The 19,843-nt window shown below is 42.2% G+C and overlaps 1 protein-coding gene across 2 annotated transcripts in view; it reads right to left on the reverse strand.

Annotated features, from left to right (window-relative positions):
* igsf9ba (immunoglobulin superfamily, member 9Ba) overlaps positions 1-19,843 on the reverse strand; it is a 226,255-nt gene that overhangs the window by 99,549 nt on the left and 106,863 nt on the right. For both annotated transcript variants that reach the window (XM_061878079.1, XM_061878080.1), the window contains exon 4: positions 3,013-3,164. In XM_061878079.1, coding sequence (XP_061734063.1) covers positions 3,013-3,164 — 152 coding nt within the window. The remainder of the gene's footprint in view (positions 1-3,012; positions 3,165-19,843) is intronic.

Consider the following 19,843-nt stretch of genomic DNA (forward strand, 5'->3'; position numbering starts at 1 on the left):
TCAAGAAGGGTAGAAATACAAGAAGACACACACATATTCTTGTATTTCTTTCCTTCTTGAGACCTCCAAAAAATGGCTACCTTTATAGGAACCGCCCTTTCTAGATATATAAAGATTTGTATTTACAACATTAATAATATATACATACTATGCAAATATAAAAGAGGTAAGCTTTTAGTTATTTTTGTATTTTTTTGTTTGTAATTGGTTTTTAATCTTCATTATTTACTTCAAGTTATTACAGTTTGTCTCTCTCTCTCTCTATATATATATATATATTTTTTATTTTTTTTCATTTTGGCCAAAAGGGGGCACATTCCAATTTCTTACACACACTTGTTATTACATATGTTGGCCAGAGGGGGAACACACCATATTAGTTGACACACACTTGTTATTTCATATGTTGACCAGAGGGGGGAACCCTTTTAAAACCGACACACCCTAATTTTGATAGATTTCACCGGCAGGGGTGCAAATGAGACATTCTCTATTACATGACCATGATTTATGTCCTCACTTGTCCACACCTCCTCATATGGAAGCTACTTTTCCTTGTTGACGTCTCAAGAAGGGTTGAAATACAAGAACACACACACACACATTATTGTATTTCGTACCTTCTTGGGACATTCAAAAAATGCCTACCTCTTTAGGACCACCCTTTCTAGATATATAAAGATTTGTATTTACAACATTAATAATATATACAAACTATGCAAATATAAAAGAGGTAAGCTTTTAGTTAATCCTTTATTTATTTTTTGTTGGTAATTGGTTTTTAATCTTCATTATTTACTTCAAGTTATTACAGTATGTCTCTCTCTCTCTCTATATATATAATTTATTTGTAGTTAATTTTGGCCAGAGGGGGAGCACATCAAATTAGTTGACACACACTTGTTATTTCATATGTTGACCAGAGGGGGAGCACTTTTAAAACCGACACACCCTAATTTTGATCGATTTCACCACCAGGAGACATTCTCTATTACATGCAATGTTATTTGGACCATGATTTATGCCATCACTTGTCCACACCTCCTCATATGGAAGCTACTTTTCCTTGTTGACGTCTCAAGAAGGGTTGAAATACAAGAACACACACACACACATTATTGTATTTCGTACCTTCTTGGGACCTTCAAAAAATGCCTACCTCTTTAGGACCACCCTTTCTAGATATATAAAGATTTGTATTTACAACATTAATAATATATACAAACTACGCAAATATAAAAGAGGTAAGCTTTTAGTTAATACTTTATTTATTTTTTGTTGGTAATTGGTTTTTAATCTTCATTATTTACTTCAAGTTATTACAGTATGTCTCTCTCTCTCTCTATATATATAATTTTTTTGTAGTTAATTTTGGCCAGAGGGGGAGCACATCAAATTAGTTGACACACACTTGTTATTTCATATGTTGACCAGAGGGGGAGCACTTTTAAAACTGACACACCCTAATTTTGATCGATTTCACCACCAGGAGACATTCTCTATTACATGCAATGTTATTTGGACCATGATTTATGCCATCACTTGTCCACACCTCCTCATATGGAAGCTACTTTTCCTTGTGGATGTCTCAAGAAGGGTAGAAATACAAGAACACACACACACATTATTGTATTTCGTACCTTCTTGGGACCTTCAAAAAAGGCCTACCTCTTTAGGACCACCCTTTCTAGATATATAAAGATTTGTATTTACAACATTAATAATATATACATACTATGCAAATATAAAAGAGGTAAGCTTTTAGTTAATCCTTTATTATTTATTTATTTTTTGTTGGTAATTGTTTTTTAATCTTCATTATTTACTTCAAGTTATTACAGTATGTCTCTCTGTCTCTCTCTCTCTATATATATCATTTTTTTGTAGTTAATTTTGGCCAGAGGGGGAGAATATCACATTTTTTGACACTCACTTGTTATTTCATATGTTGACCGGAGGGGTAGCACTTTTAAAACCGACACACCCTAATTTTGATAGATTTCACCACCAGGGGGTGCAAATGAGACATTCTCTATTACATGCAATGTTATTTGGACCATGATTTATGCATCACTTGTCCACACCTCCTCATATGGAAGCTACTTTTCCTTGTTGACGTCTCAAGAAGGGTAGAAATACAAGAACACACACACATTATATTGTATTTCGTACCTTCTTGGGACCTTCAAAAAATGCCTACCTCTTTAGGACCACCCTTTCTAGATATATAAAGATTTGTATTTACAACATTAATAATATATACAAACTATGCAAATATAAAATAGGTAAGCTTTTAGTTAATCCTTTATTATTTATTTATTTTTTGATGGTAATTGGTTTTTATTACTTCACGTTATTACAGTATGTCTCTCTCTCTCTCTCTCTCTATATATATATATATACTTTTTTTGTAGTTAATTTTGGCCAGAGGGGGAGCACATCAAATTAGTTGACACACACTTGTTATTTCATATGTTGACCAGAGGGGGAGCACTTTTAAAACCGACACACCCTCATTTTGATAGATTTCACCACCAGGAGACATTCTCTATTACATGCAATGTTATTTGGACCATGATTTTTGCCATCACTTGTCCACACCTCCTCATATGGAAGCTACTTTTCCTTGTGGATGTCTCAAGAAGGGTAGAAATACAAGAACACACACACAGCACTTTTCGCTTCATGGGAAAATAGGAACCTAAACGAGCCATGTCAGGTATGGTCCTCCTTTAATATTTTAAGACCATAATTCAGTCTTCCATTAAAACAATCCCAATGTGGCATCTTTCTAAATGAAACATGACTCACCACTGAATGTTTGGTATATTTTGCTTTGCACCACTAATTAAAAAATATGCCCCAAAATGAAGTGCCTTCTTGTACAGCACAACAACACGACAAACCCACACTCGCCAAAACGCTCTTGTGGCAGACGGAACGGACGCCATCTGTGAAAAGGCTGCACCCGCCCAGAAAGAGGAACTTCGAGCCAGCGATTCATGTACTTACCGAATATTTGGAGTTGGTTGTCAGCTCCTCGCCCTCCCTCAGCCAGCTGATCGTTGGTTTGGGGTTTCCTTGGGCGGAGCAGCTGAGCAGGATGCTGCCGCCTTCCTTTGCCTCCACATATTGCGGTGGCGTGGATGTAAATGTAGGCGGGGCTGTGGGAGAGAGAAGAAAAAGGTCAATCCACTGTAAACCAAAGCACGACGTCTCAATTCTGACACTGTGACGCAAACCATTAATAATACACTATATTGCCAAAAGTATTTGGCCACCCATCCAAATGATGAGCATCAGGTGTCCTAATCACTTGGCCCCGGCCACTAGAGATGCGCGGATAGGCAATTATATAATCCGCAACCGCATCACCAAAGTCGTCATCCACCCGCCGTCCACCCGAACCAACATTTTATCAGAACCGCAACCGCCCGCCGCCCGCCACCCGCCCGTTGAAAGACATCAGAAGTCGGCCACTTTTACCACTCAAAGAGCTATTTAGACCCGTTTCACAGAGTAAAGACGACAATGGTTATGAGTTGTTTTTTTCCCTAAGACCGATTTTTTTATTTTATTTTAACCTTCTACGACATCCTTGGTACAGAGCCCACATAAGGGCAAGGAAAAACTCACACCCGGTGGGACGTCGGTGACAGTGACAATGATTACTATGAGAAACCTTGGAAAGGACTGCATGTGTGGGCAACCACCCCACCCCCACCTTCCAAAGTCCAATCCATAGTGGATCCAACATAAGGTGAGTCCAGTCCCAAGTTCTTTTGGTTCCCCCAAGATTTTTAGTGGGATTTTTTGACGGTCATTGCTCCAAAAATAAAAGTAAAATGAATATAAATGTTTTAATGAATAATTGGCATTATTAAGGCTCCAATTACTTGACATCAAATATTCCACTTTGAAATATTATGTGTGTTATTTGTGTATCATATTTTGTGTTTTTGCTACATGTAAAAAAAAAACTAGTTTTCTTTGACAAAAGGCCATAAAACACCCAAAAAGTGTTGAAAGTAAATACATTTTTTTTTAAAGTATGACTTATTTTTAAGACTTTCATGAGTGGGACCCTTTTGGGTCCCCAAGATTTTTAGTGTGATTTTTATGACGGTCATTGCTTAAAAGTGAAGTGTAGTGATTTATATTTATATAGCGCTTTTCTCTAGTGACTCAAAGCGCTTTCCATAGTGACACCCAATATCTAAGTTACATTTAAACCAGTGTGGGTGGCACTGGGAGCAGGTGGGTAAAGTGTCTTGCCCAAGGACACAACGGCAGTGACTAGGATGGCGGAAGAGGGAATCGAACCTGCAACCCTCAAGTTGCTGGCACGGCCACTCTACCAACCGAGCTATACCGCCCCAAAATTAAATCAATCAATCAATCAATCAATGTTTACTTATATAGCCCTAAATCACTAGTGTCTCAAAGGGCTGCACAAACCACTACGACATCCTCGGTACAGAGCCCACATAAGGGCAAGGAAAAACTCACACCCAGTGGGACGTCGGTGACAATGATGACTATGAGAACCTTGGAGAGGAGGAAAGCAATGGATGTCGAGCGGGTCTAACATGATACTGTGAAAGTTCAATCCATAATGGATCCAACACAGTCGCAAGAGTCCAGTCCAAAGCGGATCCAACACAGCAGCGAGAGTCCCGTTGACTGGAAATCACTGAGAATGGACCCATTTTTTCAATCAATCAATCAATTCTTTCACAAATGTTTGCAGAAGCAGTCTCCAAGCCTTAGTGCTTGATTTGATACACCGGGCCAAGTGGTTAGGACATCTGATTCTAATCATTTACAATACTTTTTGGCAATATAGTGTATATCGAATATCGAATTTAAGTACAAATATATCAAAATATACTTTTTTGTCCATATGGCCCAACATTAAATAATATTACACGCAATTTTATCAATCAATCAGTCAATCAAAGTGTATTTATATAGCCCTAAATCATAACTTGCACACGCTGTTTAGCCCTTAGTATTAGGGTCTTAGTAAATCAATCAATCAATCAATCAATCAATGTTTACTTATATAGCCCTAAATCACTAGTGTCTCAAAGGGCTGCACAAACCACTACGACATCCTCGGTAGGCCCACATAAGGGCAAGGAAAACTCACACCCAGTGGGACATCGGTGACAATAATGACTATGAGAACCTTGGAGAGGAGGAAAGCAATGGATGTCGAGCGGGTCTAACATGATACTGTGAAAGTTCAATCCACAATGGATCCAACACAGTCGCGAGAGTCCAGTCCAAAGCGGATCCAACACAGCAGCGAGAGTCCCGTTCACAGCGGAGCCAGCAGGAAACCATCCCAAGCGGAAGCGGATCAGCAGCGCAGAGATGTCCCCAGCCGATACACAGGTAAGCAGTACATGGCCACCGGATCGGACCGGACCCCCTCCACAAGGGAGAGTGGGACATAGAAGAAAAAGAAAAGAAACGGCAGATCAACTGGTCTAAAAAGGGAGTCTATTTAAAGGCTAGAGTATACAAATGAGTTTTAAGGTGAGACTTAAATGCTTCTACTGAGGTAGCATCTCGAACTGTTACCGGGAGGGCATTCCAGAGTACTGGAGCCCGAACGGAAAACGCTCTATAGCCCGCAGACTTTTTTGGGGCTTTGGGAATCACTAACAAGCCAGAGTCCTTTGAACGCAGATTTCTTGCCGGGACATATGGTACAATACAATCGGCAAGATAGGCTGGAGCTAGACCGTGTAGTATTTTATACGTAAGTAGTAAAACCTTAAAGTCACAGGAAGCCAGTGCAGGTGAGCCAGTACAGGCGTGATGTGATCAAACTTTCTTGTTCTTGTCAAAAGTCTAGCAGCCGCATTTTGTACCAACTGTAATCTTTTAATGCTAGACATGGGGAGACTCGAAAATAATACGTTACAGTAGTCGAGGCGAGACGTAACAAACGCATGGATAATGATCGTAGCCTCTTTAGTGGACAGAATGGAGCGAATTTTAGCGATATTACGGAGATGAAAGAAGGCCGTTTTAGTAACGCTTTTAACGTGTGCCTCAAAGGAGAGAGTTGGGTGGAAGATAATACCCAGATTCTTTACCGTGTCGCCTTGTTTAATTGTTTGGTTGTCAAATGTTAGAGTTGTATTATTAAATAGAGTTCGGTGTCTAGCAGGACCGATAATCAGCATTTCCGTTTTTTGGGCGTTGAGTTGCAAAAAGTTAGCGGACATCCATTGTTTAATTTCATTAAGACACGCCTCCAGCTGACTACAATCCGGCGTGTTGGTCAGCTTTAGGGGCATGTAGAGTTGGGTGTCATCAGCATAACAGTGAAAGCTAACACCGTATTTGCGTATGATGTCACCTAGCGGCAGCATGTAGATGCTGAAGAGTTCAGGGCCAAGGACCGAACCCTGGGGAACTCCACACGTTACCTTAACGTAGTCCGAGGTCACACTGTTATGGGAGACACACTGCATCCTATCAGTAAGATAAGAGTTAAACCAAGACAGGGCTAAGTCTGACATACCAATTCGTGTTTTGATACGTTCTAATAAAATATTATGATCGACGGTATCGAAAGCAGCGCTAAGATCGAGGAGCAGCAACATAGATGACGCATCAGAATCCATCGTTAGCAATAGATCATTAGTCATTTTTGCGAGGGCTGTCTCCCTGGAGTGATTTGCCCTGAAACCGGATTGAAAGGTTTCACATAGATTGTTAGACGCTAAGTGTTCATTTAACTGCTCCGCAACAATTTTTTCGAGGATTTATGAAATAAAGGGAAGGTGAGACACCGGTCGGTAGTTTACCATGAGGTCAGGATCGACGTTAGGTCTTTTAAGAAGAGGATGAATAACCGCTTTTTTGAATGCTAGGGGAACAGTGCCCGAGGAGAGTGATAAGTTTATAATATTTAGCACTGGACGTCGGTGACAATAATGACTATGAGAACCTTGGAGAGGACGAAAGCAATGGATGTCGAGCGGGTCTAACATGATACTGTGAAAGTTCAATCCACAATGGATCCAACACAGTCGCGAGAGTCCAGTCCAAAGCGGATCCAACACAGCAGCGAGTCCCGTTCACAGCGGAGCCAGCAGGAAACCATCTCCAGCGGAGGCGGATCAGCAGCGCAGAGATGTCCCCAGCCGATACACAGGCAAGCAGTACATGGCAACCGGATCGGACCGGACCCCCTCCACAAAGGAGAGTGGGACATAGAAGAAAAAGAAAAGAAACGGCAGATCAACTGGTCTGCAAAGGGAGTCTATTTAAAGGCTATTTAAAGGCTAAATCAGGACCTAAATCTTTTCAAGCTTCTCCGTATCGTCCCAGCATTACCTCCTGATGTTTGTGAGCATCGGCAGACTGCACCGAACTCTTCACCAGCAACCAGGGCCAATTAACCCTATTTTGCCCCCTCAGATTCAGTCTTTCGATATCGCGACGATAAATAGAGGTCGTGTGTTCATTTGAAGAGAGAAAGAACACAAACAGGGCACCGCTTGCTGCTGGGAAAGCTGCCATGCGTCACACAAACAGCAAGAAAACAAATCAATCAATCAATCAATGTTTACTTATATAGCCCTAAATCACTAGTGTCTCAAAGGGCTGCACAAACCACTACGACATCCTCGGTGGGCCCACATAAGGGCAAGGAAAACTCACACCCAGTGGGACATCGGTGACAATAATGACTATGAGAACCTTAGAGAGGAGGAAAGCAATGGATGTCGAGCGGGTCTAACATGATACTGTGAAAGTTCAATCCATAATGGATCCAACACAGTCGCGAGAGTCCAGTCCAAAGCGGATCCACCACAGCAGCGAGAGTCCCGTTCACAGCGGAGCCAGCAGGAAACCATCCCAAGCGGAGGCGGATCAGCAGCGCAGAGATGTCCCCAGCTGATACACAGGCAAGCAGTACATGGCCACCGGATCGGACCGGACTCCCTCCACAAAGGAGAGTGGGATATAGAAGAAAAAGAAAAGAAACGGCAGATCAACTGGTCTAAAAAGGGAGTCTATTTAAAGGCTAGAGTATACAAATGAGTTTTAAGGTGAGACTTAAATGCTTCTACTGAGGTGGCATCTCGAACTGTTACCGGGAGGGCATTCCAGAGTACTGGAGCCCGAAATGAAAACGCTCTATAGCCCGCAGACTTTTTTGGGGCTTTGGGAATCACTAACAAGCCAGAGTCCTTTGAACGCAGATTTCTTGCCGGGACATATGGTACAATACAATCGGCAAGATAGGATGGAGCTAGACCGTGTAGTATTTTATACGTAAGTAGTAAAACCTTAAAGTCCCATCTTAAGTGCACAGGAAGCCAGTGCAGGTGAGCCAGTACAGGCGTAATGTGATCAAACTTTCTTGTTCTTGTCAAAAGTCTAGCAGCCGCATTTTGTACCAACTGTAATCTTTTAATGCTAGACATGGGGAGACCCGAAAATAATACGTTACAGTAGTCGAGGCGAGACGTAACAAACGCATGGATAATGATCTCAGCGTCTTTAGTGCACAGAATGGAGCGAATTTTAGCGATATTACGGAGATGAAAGAAGGCCGTTTTAGTAACGCTTTTAATGTGTGACTCAAAGGAGAGAGTTGGGTGGAAGATAATACCCAGATTCTTTACCGTGTCGCCTTGTTTAATTGTTTGGTTGTCAAATGTTAGAGTTGTATTATTAAATAGAGTTCGGTGTCTAGCAGGACCAATAATCAGCATTTCCGTTTTTTGGGCGTTGAGTTGCAAAAAGTTAGCGGACATCCATTGTTTAATTTCATTAAGACACGCCTCCAGCTGACTACAATCCGGCATGTTGGTCAGCTTTAGGGGCATGTAGAGTTGGGTGTCATCAGCATAACAGTGAAAGCTAATACCGTATTTGCGTATGATGTCATCTAGCGGCAGCATGTAGATGCTGAAGAGTGCAGGGCCAAGGACCGAACCCTGGGGAACTCCACACGTTACCTTAACGTAGTCCGAGGTCACATTGTTATGGGAGACACACTGCATCCTATCAGTAAGATAAGAGTTAAACCAAGACAGGGCTAAGTCTGACATACCAAGTGGTGTTTAAACGGTCCACTTCGACCACAGCCGGGCTCTGCAGTGCACTCCCTAATAAAGACTCATTAGATACAGTAGTTAAGGCAGGTGCCAGTAAAACGCATGACTGGTTTAAGTGTCCCGCTCAGTCGGCGGGTCAATGGCTGCGTTAAGCACTTGAATGTGCATCATTTTTCGCACCAGTGATTAAATGGCAGCGCCGAGCAGTTGTACAGCAATGGCTTTAATTACAAGACACGTTATTGATCTTTATCGGAGATGCATGTTCTTCTCATTTATTCAGGAGACCGGGGTCTTTTGGATCAGTGTTTTTCCACCACTGTGAGATACGGTCTGGTGTGCTGTGGGAGATTAAGTCATTTCTAGGGATGCACCGAAATGAAAATTTGTAGCCGAATAAAATATAAACGCTTGGCCGAAGGCCGAATACCGAATAATGAATGCATCCATCCATCCATCCATTTTCTACCGCTTATTCCCTTTTGGGGTCGCGGGGGGCGCTGGCGCCTATCTCAGCTACAATCGGGCGGAAGGCGGGGTACACCCTGGACAAGTCGCCACCCCTGTGCTTATTGGGTGTTGGGTGTTGTTGGTTTGGCCGCCAGTATGCAAAGTGCAAGTAAAAACCCCTTTATTAGGGATATGATGCAGCAGGCAGGTGTGTAGGAATCATGTCCAGCGGACACAGCTGGCATAAAAAGCATCTTGTTTGGCAACCAGGAGTAGGTGTGTCAGAATAATTGTATCTAAGCTATCACCAAACTTTGTGTTTCAATGAGTTCCCTTTGATCTTACCAACCAAAAGGCTTGTAAAACTCCACCGTGTAGGGTGGGGAGCGACATGAGGGTGTCGGTTTCTTGAAAGTATTGTAATCCACAGGAAGGTTTTGTCTTAACCTGAGATCTACAAAGCGGAGAGAAAGCCAGACCTGCCCAAGCTCCAGGCACCTCTTCTTACAACTGTTTTACGACCTTTTCTTTAAACTGTTTACAACCTGCCCTGCGGTGAGGTGGCGACTTGTCCAGGGTGTACCCCGCCTTCCACCCGAATGCAGCTGAGATTGGCTCCAGCATCCCCCGCCACCCCAAAAAGGGAAAAAGCGGTAAAAAAATGGACGGATAATGAATGCAGTTTTTCACAATTTTTTTAATATTGTATAAATAGCCTAGAATAAATATTTAGACATGTTTTTCAAATAAAGTAACTTTCTATTGAATATTGACATTTTTTAAATATTCCAGTAGCTTTTGCTTTTCAAAAAAAAGCACAAAGTTTTTCATTTCTATTAGGCCTTCAAACAAAACATGCATTCCAAAAAAAATAAATAAAGTGCATTAAAGTGGATAAACCCACAACAAATTAATTATTGTCCTTTTGGCAAAAGTCTGCTTAGATAGCCACAGTAGATATGCTAATAATGTAAACAGAAGGCTCAAGTAAATCTCAATTAAGTGTGTGCTTGTAACCTCATACACTTATACAGGTAGCCTACACAACAGGCTAATAATGTAAACAGAAGGCTTAAGCAAATCTCAATTAAGTGTGTGCTCGTAACCTCATACACCAGGGGTGCCCATTACGTCGATCGCGATCGACTGGTCGATCTCGGAGGGTGTGTCAGTCGATCTCAAGCCAGGCATTAAAAAATAGACATAAAAATGAGCAATCATCAATCATACCAAGACTTCACTTTCGTCAGTTGTTTGACATTCTCGGCACCCGAGGATCTTGTGAGATGACGCTGGCTGCTGCGAGCTCATATTTAAGAAAAAAAATCACTAACAGGGCGGACGCGGAGAAACACATTTTATTTCTAGAGACTCCGTACCTACTGTCAAAACTCTATAAAGACCGACTGCACAGTTCCTGTCTTCACCATAAAAGACCTGTTTCATCCTGCCTGTGCAAACAAAATAAGAGTCTCAGAAAGCTAGCGTGCACAAGCTAGCAAGCTACGGAGTTTGATGCCAATGTATTTCTCCCCCGCCCTCAGCGACCACTTTCTCACTTGCTTGCCCACCCGCACACTCACCTGCTGCCAGACATTAAAGGGCCACACACATATGCTACTCTCATAACAAAGTGTTTAAAAACGAGTATGCAAGTTGGACAAATGAGATGCCAAATCCAACCACTTTCATGTGGTATTGGACAGAAAGGAGGACTTTTTTTTCCCTCCATTTGAAAATGCGGACGTTATCAGCACCACTGTCTAATTCCAATCAATGCAAGTCATCAGAATCAGGTAATACACCAACTTATATTCTTGTCTTCATGAAAGAAAGGAATCTATGTGTGTTAAATATGCTTGTATTATCATTAAACACCATTAGATTAGATTAGATGGATTAGATTAGATAGTACTTTATTTATTCCGTCAGGAGAGTTCCTTCAGGAAAATTACAATTTTCAGCACAATCCCATTCAAGATCAGACAAACATTACAGGGAGACAGAACAGGATCGCTGACGGGTCTGCCGGCCCCCAGCGCCCCTTACAAAAAAGATGACATACAGGTAAACAGGGGGGGTATGGGAGAAAATAATAGAAGATTAAAATAAAAAAAAATAAAAAAATAAAAAATAAAAAAAAATCGGTCTTAGCCTGGGCCCTGGAGTGGGGGTGCAGACTGAAGCCAAGGGAAAAAAAAACCCAACAACAACTCATAGCCATAGTACACATTAACTTGTTAACAAAAATGTATCTTTTTTAATAAATAAATAAATATAAACTATAAATAGGAATGAGGTAGATCTCCTCGACTTGGTCAATTGAAAAGTAGCTCGCCTGCAGAAAAAGTGTGAGCGCCCCTGTCTTACACTTATACAGGTAGCCTACACAACAGGCTAATAATGTAAACAGAGGCCCCACTAAATCTCAATAAGTGTGTGCTTGTAACCTCATACACTTATACAGGTACACAACATATCCCAACGTCACCGCGTCACTGCACGTTGGTTGATTGCGTCACCGCGTCAAAAAATTGCGTCACACGCCACTATTCGGCCTTGTTTTTAACTCATTCCACCGAAGGCCGAATGTGGCTTTTTTTTTGCAATATTCGGCCGAATATATTCGGTTACCGATTAATCGGTGCATCCCTAGTCATTTCACATCATTGGGTTGAACGGATCGGACGTTGTACCGATCCGTTGTGGTGAAGAAGGAGCTGAGCCGGAAGGCAAAGCTCTCAATTTACCGGTCGATCTACGTTCCCATCCTCACCTATGATCATGAGCTTTGGGTCATGACCGAAAGGATAAGATCACGGGTACAAGCGGCCGAAATGAGTTTCCTCCGCCGGGTGGCGGGTCTCTCCCTTAGAGATAGGGTGAGAAGCTCTGCCATCCGCGAGGAAATCAAAGTAAAGCCGCTGCTCCTTCACATCGAGAGGAGCCAGATGAGGTGGTTCGGGCATCTGGTCAGGATGCCACCCGAACGCCTCCCTAGGGAGGTGTTTAGGGCACGTCCAACCGGTAGGAGGCCACGGAGAAGACCCAGGACATGTTGGGAAGACTATGTCTCCCGGCTGGCCTGGGAACGCCTCGGGATCCCCCGGGAAGAGCAAGACGAAGTGGCTGGGGAGAGGGAAGTCTGGGTTTCCCTGCTTAGGCTGTTGCGCCCGCGACCCGACCTCGGATAAGCGGAAGATGATGGATGGATGGGTTGAACATATCTTTTTGCAAACCAGTAATTAATTATAGTCTGCAAATGATGTGTTGTTGAGTCTAAAGCTCGGCAGAGTAACCATGGAATACAGCATGGGTGTCAAACTCTGGCCCTCGGGCCAAATTTGGCCCGCCGTGTAATTTAATTTGGCCCTTGAGGCAGTATGAAATTAACATTAGAGCTGGTCCGCCGGTTTTATACAGCGGCGCATTCACCACTAAAACTCATACTTGCCAGCCCTCCCGTTTTTCCCGGACTCCCAAATTTCAGTGCCCCTCCCGAAAATCTCCCGGCGGATAAACATTCTCCCGAATTTCTCCCCATTTCTACCCGGACGACAATATTGGGGGCGTGCTTTAGCGTCCTCTACAACAGTGGTCCCCAACCACCGGGCCACAGAAGAATTCGTCCGTAAAATCATCGCTTACGTGCAGTGATTTCTCAATATTCTCTGAACCTTTTGATGATTTTACGGACCGTAGATGGTAAAATCCCTAAATTCCTTTCAATAGCTCGTTGAGAAATGTTGTTCTAAAACTGTTCGACAATTTGCTTACAAAGTGGTGACCCATCACCCCATCCTTGTTTGTGAATTACTTAGCATTTCATGGAAGCTGCTAAGCTCCTGTCGCACTGTATAAAAGGGCGACAGCCGTGAACGTCAGAGAGAGAGGAGGAGGGACAAAAAGAAGCCAGAGGGAAGCTGAGGCTGAGCGTGAGGGACTAAGAGCGTGAGAGAAGCGACGAAGCCCGAAGTATAAAGGCAAATGGAAGAGCGAGCGGCGGACGGAGCAGCTGAAAAGCAGTTATTATTGAAAAATAAAGAAGTCTAAATGTGCCGCCGCTATGTCCTTCCTTGACGGTCCTTGGAACCCGCACGACGGCCTGAGATTTCTGTCACAATGACATTCTTAGTAACTCAGGTAACTAGGACTGTTTTGTGTTTTGTTTTTACTTTACGTAACAAAAATATCGAGATATACTGTATATCGTATATTGCCACTCAGCATACGGAGCAGAAAACACAACCAAAAATTGTACGCTTCTTCATGCAACGAAGCCGGCCTACTTCACCACGTCGGAGCCGCTGTAACACCGCATTCACTGCTAATAGTTATACTTGCCAACCCTCCTAATATTCCCAGTAGACTCCCGAAGTTCAGTGTCCCTCCCGAAAATCTCCTGGGGCAACCATTCTCCCAAATTTCTCTCGATTTCCACCTGTACAACTATATTGGGGGCGTGCATTTAAGGCACTGCCTTTAGCGTTCTCTACAACCTGTCGTCACGTCCGCTTTTCCTCCATACTAACAGCGTGTCACATAATACTTGTGGCTTTTACACACACACACACACACACACACACACACACACACGCACACACACACGCACAAGTGAATGCAACGCATACTTGGTCAACAGCCATACAGGTCACACTGAGGGTGGCCGTATAAACAACTTTAGCACTGTTACAAATATGCGCCACACTGTGAACCCACACCAAACAAGAATGACACACACATTACGGGTGAACATCCGCACCGTAACACAACAGAACAAATACCCAGAATCCCTTGCAGCACTAACTCTTCCGGGAAACTTCCAGCAAACCGACCAATAAATAACGTTTTATTCATGCATTTTCTCTTGCTACTTCAAGGCTTGAATGTTTGGTTCATTCATTATTGTTATTTCATTTTCAAATGTATTCGTAGCCTGTGGAAAAAATGTGATATTTACTACAGAAAATTGCAAATAGAAAAAAAGACATATCATTTTTATTTAAATTGTATTTGATATGCCAGGACTGTTTTGTGTTTTGTTTTTACTTTACGTAACAAAAATATCAAGGTATACTGTATATCGTATATTGCCACTCAGCATACGGAGGAGAAAACACAACCAAAAATTGTACGCTTCTTCATGCAACGAAGCCGGCCTACTTCACCACAGTCTGTAGTCTATAGCCCCCCTAGGCTGTGGTGAGATGGAATCGTGATGGAAACGTGATGGTCAACATATAATATATTTAATACTAAAAATATATTGTAATAGAATTTTTTTTTTTTTAGGGCACGTCCAACCGGTAGGAAGCCACGGGGAAGACCCAGGACATGTTGGGAAGACTCCCGGCTGGCCTGGGAACGCCTCGGGATCCCCCGGGAAGAGCTGGACGAAGTGGCTGGGGAGAGGGAAGTCTGGGCTTCCCTGCTTAGGCTGCTGCCCCCGCGACCCGATTTCGAAAAGCGGAAGAAAATGGATGGATGGATAATATTAAAAATATATCTTCAATCATTTTTTAAAACATGCTCCAGGGAGCCACTAGGGCGGCACTAAAGAGCCGTGGGTTGCTGACTCTAGTACAGGGGTGCCCATTACGTCGATCGCGAGCTACCAGTCGACCGCGGGGGGTGTGTCAGTTGATCTCCAGCCAGGCTTTTAAAAAAAATAGACCTAAAAATTAGTGATCATCAATCTTCACCAAGACGTCACTTAAATGACATTCACGGTACCAGAGGGTCTTGTGAGATGACGCTGGCTGCTGCAAGATCATTATTATGAAAATATGACCGAGAGGAAGGCGAGAAACACTTTTTATTTCAACAGACTCTCGCGCCGTACCTTCCGTCAAAACTCTAAAGGCCGACTGCACATTTCCTATCTTCACAATAAAAGCCCTGCTTCATGCTGCCTGCGCTAACTAAATACAGAGTCTCGGAAAACTGGCGTGCACAAGCGATCCCTCAGAAAGCTGGCGTGCACATCACTTGTGCACGCCAGCTTTCCGAGACTCTTATTTTGTTAGCGCAGGCAGCATGAAGCAGGGCTTTTATTGTGAAGATAGGAAATGTGCAGTCGGCCTTTAGAGTTTTGACGGAAGGGACGGCGCGAAAGTCTGTTGAAATAAAAAGTGTTTCTCGCCTTCCTCTCTGTCATTTTTTCATAAAAATTAACTGGCAGCAGCCAGCGTCATCTCACAAGACCCTCGGGTGCCGTGAATGTCAATCAAGCAAGCTACGGAATTTGCCGCCGATGTTTTTCTTGTAAAGTGCATGGAAGCTGGATGAATTAGATGCCAAAAACCAACCACTTTCATGTGGTATTGTACAGAAAGGACAACTTTTTTTCTCCTCCATTTGAAAATGTGGGCGTTATCATTACTGTCTGATTCCAATCAATGCAAGTCATCAGAATCAGGTAATACACCAACTTATATTCTTGTCTTCGTGAAAGAAAGACATCTATATGTGTTACACATGCTTGTGTTATCATTAAACACATTAAACTTGTTTACAAAAATGTCTCTTTCATAAATAAATAAATATAAATGATATATATAAATGAGGTAGATCCCCTCGAGTTGGTCAATTGAAAAGTAGCTCGCCTGCAGAAAAAGTGTGGGCACCCCTGCTCTAGTATAATACAAGAAAGCTTCAATATTGTCCAAAAAGAGGACATTTCTCACAATAATAACAGAAGTGAGTCATTCCTTGTTTGTTACATAAGCTCTGCTCCTATTGAAGCCGTGTTACTCATTCTAACCCCATTTTAGTTGCCTCTTCCGGGGATATAAGCGTGGTTTGACAGCCGAGTGTGGTGCAAGCTGCAGGTACACTGCTCAACTTGGGACACGTCACCCGCTGTCAGGTACCGGCTCGTCCCGTCGGACGCCAAACGCGGGAGTCGCTGCAAGAAAAAAAAAAAAAAAGTATGTCGAGCACGGTGTTCTTGTCCTACTTGCGGCAGCCCTTCATCAATTATATAGCCGTAAAGATGTCTGAATCTCATTGTTTTTCCCCGTTTGAGGCACGCATCTAACAGGCGGAGGGATGCTTGCACACCTGAGTCTTTTCAAGGTATCCTTTGGCCGTTATAAGCTCACTAAATCACTGAGGGATCGTTACTTTCCCTCACTTGGTCCCTACTTTGCACCTGAAAAAAAATAAAATAAAATAAAATAAAAAATATATATATATGTATATATATGTACTGTGTGAGGATATTAAGTGAGCTCAAATATACCTACAAACGAGGCATAATGATAGCCTAAATAGCATGTTAGCATTGATTAGCTTGCGGTCATGCACTGACCAAATTTGCCTGATTAGCAGCCCAACAAGTCAATAACGTCAACAAAGTGCACCTTTTGTGCATTCACGCACAGTATAAAACGTTTGGTGGACAAAATGAAACAAAGGAGTGGAAGATTTGACATGTAAACACACTGTTGCATCACAGTCCACAATAAGGTGAGTTCAAGAACCGCCGAAATTAATAGGACAAAACGATAGTGTCATCAGTGAAGCATACTCACTGTGGTAGTTCTAACAATTGGGAAGGTGTGTGTCATGGTTGTCCTCAAAAAACATAGTAAAACAAACAAACAAATATTTCCCCATCTCTTTCCAGTTTTAATCTTTTTTATTTTTTTTACAAACCCCGTTTCCATATGAGTTGGGAAATTGTGTTAGATGTAAATATAAACGGAATACAATGATTTGCAAATCCTTTTCAACCCATATTCAGTTGAATATGCTACAAAGACAACATATTTGATGTTCAAACTCATAAACATTTTTTTGTTGTTGCAAATAATCATCAACATTAGAATTTGATGCCAGCAAAACGTGACAGAAAAGTTGGGAAAGGTGGCAATAAATACTGATAAAGTTGAGGAATGCTCATCAAACACTTATTTGGAACATCCCACAGGTGTGCAGGCTAATTGGGAACAGGTGGGTGCCATGATTGGGTATAAAAACAGCTTCCCCAAAAAATGCTCAGTCTTTCACAAGAAAGGATGGGGCGAGGTACACCCCTTTGTCCACAACTGCATGAGCCAATAGTCAAACAGTTTAAGAACAACGTTTCTCAAAGTGCAATTGCAAGAAATTTAGGGATTTCAACATCTACACTCCATAATATCATCAAAAGGTTCAGAGAATCTGGAAAAATCACTCCATGTAAGCGGCATGGCCGGAAACCAACCTTGAATGACCGTGAGCTTCGATCTTTCATACGGCACTGTATCAAAAACCGACATCAATCTTTAAAGGATATCACCACATGGGCTCAGAAACACTTAAAAAAAACCACAGTCACTAAATACAGTTCGTCGCTACATCTGTAAGTGCAAGTTAAAGATCTACTATGCACAGCAAAAGTCATTTATCAACAACATCCAGAAACGCCGCCGGCTTCTCTGGGCCCAAGATCATCTACTGTAAGATGAACTGATGCAAAGTCCACATTTCAAATTGTTTTTGGAAATATTCGACATCGTGTCATCCGGACCAAAGGGGAAGCGAACCATCCAGACTGTTATCGACGCAAAGTTCAAAAGCCAGCATCTGTGATGGTATGGGGGTGCATTAGTGCCCAAGGCATGGGTAACTTACACATCTGTGAAGGCACCATTAATGCTGAAAGGTACATACAGGTTTTGGAGCAACATATGCAGCCATCTAAGCGCCGTCTTTATCATGGACGCCCCTGCTTATTTCAGCAAGACAATGCCTAGCCACATTCAGCACGTGTTACAACAGCGTGAATCTATAAAAAAAGAGTGCGGGTATTTTCCTGGTCCGCCTGCAGTCCAGACCTGTCTCCTATCAAAAATGTGTGACGCATTATGAAGCGTAAAATACGACAGCGGAGACCCCGGACTGTTGAACGACTGAAGCTCTACATAAAACAAGAATGGGAAAGAATTCCACTTTCAAAGCTTCAACAATTAGTTTCCTCCGTTCCCAAACGTTTATTGAGTGTTGTTAAAATAAAAGGTGATGTAACTCAGTGGTGAACATGCCCTTTCCCAACTACTTTGGCACGTGTTGCAGCCATGAAATTCTAAGTCAATTATTATTTGCAAAAAAAAAAAAAAACTTTATGATTTTGAACATCAAATATAATGTGCTTGTAGCATATTCAACCGAATATGGGTTGAAAAGGATTTGCAAATCATTGTATTCCGTTTATATTTACATCTAACACAATTTCCCAACTCATATTGAACCGGGGTTTGTGTATAAGTCAAAGACCTACTGAAAGCCACTACTACTGACCACGCAGTCTGATAGTTTATATATCAATGATGAAATATTAACATTGCAACACATGCCAATACGGCCTTTTTAGTTTACTAAATTGCAATTTTAAATTTCCCAGGAGTTTCTTCTTGAAAACGTCGCGGAATGATGACGTGTACGCTTGACGTCACGGGCTGTTAGGAATATGAGCGCTGCACACACACACACAGCTAAAAGTCGTCTGCTTTAACGGCATAATTACACAGTATTTTGGACATCTGTATTGCTGAATCTTTTGCAATTTGTTGAATTAATAATGGAGAAGTCACAGTAGAAAGATGGAGTTGGGAAGCTTTAGCCTTTAGCCACACAAACACACGCTGATTCCTTGTTTAAAATTCCCGGAGGTGAAACTTTACTATGGATCAGACCAGTCAAGCGAACATGGATCCTGATCAGCAGGTTTTGGTGAGAAAATTGTGGTAAAAAGTCGCTTCTTACCGGAGATCAGCTGAGCTTGTGCCACCCATACAGCTGCCGTCGACTCCCCTGAGACATTGGCGTCAACACACCCGTGAAGACCCCCTTCTGACTATCAGGTACTATTTAACTCACTAAAACACTAGCAACACAGTAGAAAGATAAGGGATTTCCCAGAATTATCCTAGTAAATGTGTCCAACTTATTTTTTTTCAATTTTTTCTAGTCCGTCGCTATCAATATCGTCAAACACGAATCTTTCATCCTCGCTCAAATTAATGAGGAAATTGTCGTTTTCTCGGTCCGAATAGCACTTTTTGTTGGAAGCTCCCATTAAAAACAATGTGAATATGTGACGAGCCATCAACATGTGATGTCATCGTCTGGGACTTCCGGTGGAGGCAGGGCTTTTCTCTTGGCACCGAAAGTTGCAAACTTTATTGTCGATGTTCTCTACCAAATCCTTTCAGCAAAAATATGGCAATATCGCAAAATGATCAAGTATGACACATAGAATGCACCTGCTATACCCGTTTAAATAAGAAAAATCTCATTTTAGTAGGCCTTTAAAG

The sequence above is a fragment of the Nerophis ophidion genome, linkage group LG18, assembly GCF_033978795.1.
Source record: "Nerophis ophidion isolate RoL-2023_Sa linkage group LG18, RoL_Noph_v1.0, whole genome shotgun sequence".
Lineage (NCBI taxonomy): Eukaryota > Metazoa > Chordata > Actinopteri > Syngnathiformes > Syngnathidae > Nerophis > Nerophis ophidion.